The sequence below is a fragment of the Tyto alba genome, unplaced genomic scaffold (genome assembly GCF_018691265.1).
Source record: "Tyto alba isolate M040663 unplaced genomic scaffold, T.alba_DEE_v4.0 Super-Scaffold_16, whole genome shotgun sequence".
Classification (NCBI taxonomy): domain Eukaryota; kingdom Metazoa; phylum Chordata; class Aves; order Strigiformes; family Tytonidae; genus Tyto; species Tyto alba.
Window position 1 is genome coordinate 27,921,229 of NW_024881278.1, and position 6,000 is coordinate 27,927,228.

The window sequence follows — 6,000 nt, forward strand, 5'->3', positions numbered from 1 at the left end:
GAGTAGTTCTCAGGGTCATAACTTCAAAAGTTTATCAGCTGCAAGTGTTCTTTCAGTAATGTTCTTGTTTTTAACTCTTTGTAGGTGTAAATCCAGATGCAAACTATCATGCCCTTTACAGATATTTTGTGGAGTTATGGATCTATCTCGGACTAGCTTGGCTTTCACTCTTTGTTAACTGGAAGGTCAGTATGTTTGTGGAAGTCCACAAAGCAATCAAAAAACGGAGGAAAAAAAGAAAAGAGTCATTTGACAACCATCCTCGGTCTAAAAAACCCCTTCAAATGGGTACCTCAAAGGATGTCAACATTTTCAGCTTCCTTTCAAAGAAGGAAGAGACCTACAATGATCTTATTAAGCAAATTGGGAAGAAGGCCCTGAAGACAAACAATGACAAAATGATTAAAGTAGAGAATGCCAAACAAAATATGCAGAATGCCAGTATAGATGCCCAGGTGACTTATACAAAGACAGAATCATTTGAGTATAGTGAGGCTTCCTTGGACATTCAAAATGGTCATGTACTGAGACCCCTGCATGATAAACGTATTGGAGACAGCCCTCTAGAAGGAACCATGTTTGTAAACCAGCTGGACAGGATTAGTGAAGAAGAAGGTGAAGTGTGGGATTCTAGAGACTATCGACCCTTAATATTTGAGAATGCCAATATAACATTTGTAAACGAAGATGATGATGAAGAGGAAGATATCTCAGATGATGAGGAAACCTCAAAATCCTCCATGGATGATAATCTTGCAGAGGAATCTGAAACTGCAAAAAAACTGGTAAAATTCCCATCCTCCGATGAATCTACTTTTACCAATAACGAGCTAGAACTTTCTGTGCCTTATGAACAACTGATGAATGAATATAATACAGTAAGCAATGCGAAGGCTGCAACGTGATGTATGTTTGACAATGGTTTTCTGAAAGTGGTCAGTGCATATTGAACAAATTAACAGAGCAAGGAGTAAAGCCTGTTTTTTCAGCTTCTCCTGTCTCTTTGAAAACAAAAGCAAGTCCCAAACTAATAAACTCCAGTGTTTTTTTCCCATCCTAAGTTGGTTTCTGAGCCCATCAGCTTTGCTTATCTGAAAAACTTGTAAAATAACAGTTGAATTTGGAGTCCTGCTCCTTCTTGGGATTTTATGGTTCTTGAGCAAAGTAGAAAAGAAAAGACTAGTTAATACACTGGACCTGCATTTATGCATTTCATTGAGGAATTAGTTTGGGAGTGTAACTGTACTGTTGCAAAGAGACTGTTTTGGGCATCAAATTTGTTCGGTTACTCCATTAGCCTTTCACCTCTGAAAACCTGGATTTGAATCCTGCTTTGATCACAAATGAAAGCATTTGTGGAAAAGGTTTGGTTTTTTTTTTTTTTTTAAGTTGCCCATTTTTGTTACCACAAAAAAAATGGTGCAACCACTAGTTGTACTTAATGAAAAATTTTAGATGAAATACCCGGACACATGGATCTGAGCTGTGCTGCGCTGGCAGACTGAGGAGGAAGCTTCTGAAATATGTGTCTAGAATATGTCAGTGCTTGCCAAATTATAGTGAATTGTAGTTTCATAAATAAAATATTAAAATTAAAAATTCCAAAGGAATGGATTGTGAAGGAGCCCTCTAACAAGGAAGAAACATCTGGAATGAAGCTCACCAATTGGGCTGCTAAACTGCGCATCAGCCCCAGAACTGTTAAAGAGTAAAGTGACTGGAAGATCTATTGATCAAAGCATGTATGAGCACAAGCAGGATGCAATGAACTTTTTTAACGTTGAAAGTGTCCTTCCACTGTCCATTTCCTAGAGGAAATACTTGAATGAACCTTATTACAGTATCTATGTACAGGTGAAGTTTTACTGACACTGTTCTTCTGAGGAAAATATCACCTTGAGAGGCACAGACACTCTCCAAACGCCCTAATGCCTGTCAGAAGGGACCTGTAGCACTGCTGCTGATCTGTGCAGTGTGTTAGTCAGTATTGTTGTTTGATGTTCCTCCCTGCCATGGTACTTCAGACTAGACTTGAATCAGAGATGATTTTTGAAACAGTTGATTACACTTTGCTTACTTGTTTTGTTTTAAAGTTTGACCTATCTGCATATACAATGGTTATTCTATCCCACTTTCAAGAAGGCTGGGTGGCAATATCAAATCTTTGAGCAAACTGAGATGTGATCGAGTGACTTAAGGCCATAAGGCATTTCCTTTTAAAAGGAACTTTGGCTCTAAGCTCCTGAAAGTATTATCTGTTGGCTTGGACATGGGCTTCTCATTGAGAAGGAAGCATGTCTCTTCATAACATTTATGCCCAAATTGTTTTGGCTACAAAGAAAATTATACCATATTTTATTTTTCATTCTTTTTCCATATCTATGTGTTAACTCTGACAACACTTTCAAATGATGCTCTTGATTGCATGTTGGCAAAAGGTACTGACTTCAGTTGTATCCAATATCCTTGGAACAGAAATCAGCCAAGACCTTTGAACTTTAACATGTCAAGTTCTGTTGTTCTGTTTCATTTTACAGTATTTTAGTCATTCCAGTATGTCCAAAAGTTTCCAAAGTTAAGCGAACAGTTAAAAGTTGTCTCATTCTCATTTTCGGTGTAATGCTGGCAGACTCACTAGCTCTGTAAGAAGATCTTATGGAATCTTGCAATGTTAATCTTGAATTACAAGCTATTTCTAATAACTGCAGATATTGGCTGCAGCTTCAGTTGCTGGCCTCTTTTATAGAAGGAGGACAAATGGGAAATGGGCACTCTGGTTGGATAGCCTGTCGATGGGAAGTTTTGAAGTTATCTACTGTGAGACAAGAGACTGTCTTCACTAGTTTTGATTGTTGTTTTTTTTTCAGAATTTTCCATGTGCATGAAATTTTTTCAAATATAAAGTAAACACAAGGCTAGGGCCCATTCTATTATACTGGCAAAAATGTGGAATCAACATAACTAGATTTAGTAGTTAATCCATATTTTATGATAATATCACTGAAGAGAGATTCTAATTTGAAATCAAATTTTATTATGTTAATGCTATTTGGAGCAGGGGTGGTAGAATGAATTCGACTTGTATCTGACAGGAAAGAGGGAGAGGCCTTATCAAGAAGATTCTGATTTACTTCTAATAGACACCCCCACCCCCATTATTTTAAAATGACTCCAAGCCCTTCAAGAATTTCTATATATCTGAAGGGTTGTGGTTGACAGCTATACCTTGTAACTGTAAGAAATGGTAGGTAGGACTACATGCATGATATACAGGATGCTTGTGTAACAAGTCTAGCCTTTTTGTTTGTTTAAATTTTTTGTTTGTTTGTTTAAAAAAGTGTACATTAACTTAAAAGAAAATGAGAAATCACTCCATATAGCTTTTGTTGTCCTCCAACTTGTCTTCCATTATTGATGCAAAGATCAAGGTTTTAGCGACAGTTAGAAAGCTACAGGACAGTGAGGAGAGAAAAGTCTTGTTAAAAGTGCATGAAATGGAAAAGCATAGTCCAATCTTCATTTTAAAAAAGAAAAAAATTTCTTTTTAATACAGAAATAATAAAACCCAGACACTTGGCTGGGCTGCTTTGATTGGGAGGGGATGTTGCACACTGGAACCCAGACTCTCCGTTCTCTGTGGCGAAGCGTACTTGTATGCCAGAGCTGAGAATGGATGGGATCTGTTTTGTATTATCAAGTTAGAAGTGGCTCTCTGGCCTTTCCCAGTGTAGTCAGCATAGAATAGAAGTCTGCCTAATAAGTATCATGGGATTTAAAGTAATAGTTTAAATTTATTAAAACAAAGTACAATATTCCCGCTTTTTCGGGAAACATGATCACACCTCACAAAACTGTTCTCAAGACATCCCACCATGTGCCTTAATATAATCCTAACACTGGGAAAAAATTCCTCTTTACACAGGGGCCGACACAATTGGTCTCGTTAAGCCCTACTTGTTTTCAGTGTTTTGGAGGGGTTTAGTTGGCGCATAGCTTTCATACTGGCTCTCTCCAAAAAGTTGAACCATTTCCCAGGGCTTTGAAAGTTATGGTGCCATCTTGGAACTGCCGAAGTGCTAAGCAAGACAGCTTTTTGCCTGCCTCTCTTCCAGGCAGCTGCTTTTCTCAAGATGTGGGGGATCTAAATTAATGTCGTTCTGCCTTCAGATTTACACGTAGTGAGTTAGAGGGGTATCCAGACTGGATTTTGAGCTATTCATCCCCAAAAGTGCCTCTGAGTGAATTCCCCAGTGCTTTTTGGGTAAGGTAGTGTAGTTATTTCAACTATCTGGTCAATCTGGAAACATTTTCTTTGGATGTCATTTAAGATTTCATTTGGTTAACCAATAATGTTAACAGTTCTCTTAATGCTGTAGAATTGGCTTTATAGGTGAGACAGATCTCTTCCTGGAAAGAGAGGAAACAGGATTTTTTTAAAAGAAGAAGGAAAAATAAAAAGCTTAATCACGTATAAGGAAGAGATGGAAAAGAAGTGGAAACTCTTCTTTCTATCTATTTCCTACAAGTAGATTGTATTTACAGTCACGTCATGTGAAGCATAGGTCCACTTTTACAATATGAACTTCCTAATTTTGCCAAGATGAGTCAGTACTTTAAAAAACTAAAAAAAAAAAAAAAAACCTAAAAAATTCTGAAATGTGACAAAAGTATGCTCCTACAAAAGCCTTTTTAAGTGCTATAGACTATGTGACCCAATCCTTGCGACATCATTGTGATGCTTCCTGGTTGGTTATGTCTTGTGCTATTGAAGCTCATTTTTACCAGAAGGACATAATTTTCAAATACATATCTCACAGCAGCCAGTCTAACCCATCTGATACACTGGTACGAAATCACTGAGGAAATACAGAAAGTAGTGTGTTAAATTTTTCTGAACTAATGATTTGTGAATCTGTTGCTGGCAATGGATGTCACAAAACATGCAGAAATAAAACCATAGACTGATAACAGATCCATGGTAACACAGTTGTATATGTTGAGATTTTTTTTTTTTTTCCAGTTGATCTGGGAGAGTATGTGTAGAGACAGACAAGCATCACTGATGAGGAGAGCAAAAAGCAATATACAAGTCTGTTGACCTAAACAAAAAAAAACAATAACTCTCTTTTAGACTTGTAATTTTTGTGCCTCGTGGGATTCATTCCATTTGTGATGGATTTACTTTTTTAAAAATTAGCTTGTCTTTCATATGGCTTTTGAAGTTTGTACAGTTCTGACTCTTATCACTCCATAATTTGCCTGTCTGTCTGTTCTTTGTTGCTGATTGTCACTGGAATCACACTGTATGTAAATATTTGCTAAGTCTTTGTAAAATGTAATTTATTTTAATATTTTGCAATAAAAATTTTACAATTTATCCTCTCTGTCATGAGGAGAATAGCAACCAAGAAATGAGGTTTCTTTTTACAACTCCCTACACTTGTAATGCACCTCACAGATGAGACTGGTCCTGGTCCAAAGAGCTCGAAGGTAAGGAGCTGATGAATCAAGTTGGTTTATGCAAGCAAATGCCTGTACTTGTATGGGATATTGATGACTTCAGTTCAGTGGCATCTGATCTTCAATTAGATACAGCGTAGCAAAGTATTATTCAATTGGGATTTTGGACAGCTGTTGAATAAACAAAAGTTTATTCTAGGGTCTGTTTTCTTCAGGGGGCTGTTTTTAAAGAAGATGCACTGAGACAGGATGTGTTCGAATTGATCAGTACTACAAGAAAATAAAATGGACATTTATGACTGCCATCTGAATCTTATGCCATAGCTATTAAACTGAGTAGCTGTTTATGTATTTTCACAAGATTTCTAGCAGCAGTGCTCACAATTTGGAGGCTAGAAGTATTTGTAGTCCTTCAACTCCAGCAGTTTACTTAATGGGGTAGCAAAATGTGACTTGGTGATACCCATGATAGAGATGGAACCATCTGCAGAAACTGGGACAACCTCAGCCTGAGGGGGAAGAGGCTGAACCTTAGCTTTC

The 6,000-nt window shown here is 37.3% G+C and overlaps 1 protein-coding gene across 1 annotated transcript in view; it reads left to right on the forward strand.

The window, feature by feature from the left end:
• KCNK5 (potassium two pore domain channel subfamily K member 5) overlaps nt 1-5,408 on the forward strand; it is a 37,152-nt gene extending 31,744 nt beyond the window's left edge. Inside the window, exon 5 of the mRNA XM_042789803.1 lies at nt 85-5,408. Coding sequence (XP_042645737.1) covers nt 85-905 — 821 coding nt within the window. The 3' untranslated portion in view covers nt 906-5,408. The remainder of the gene's footprint in view (nt 1-84) is intronic.
• The last annotated feature ends 592 nt before the right edge of the window (nt 5,409-6,000 follow it).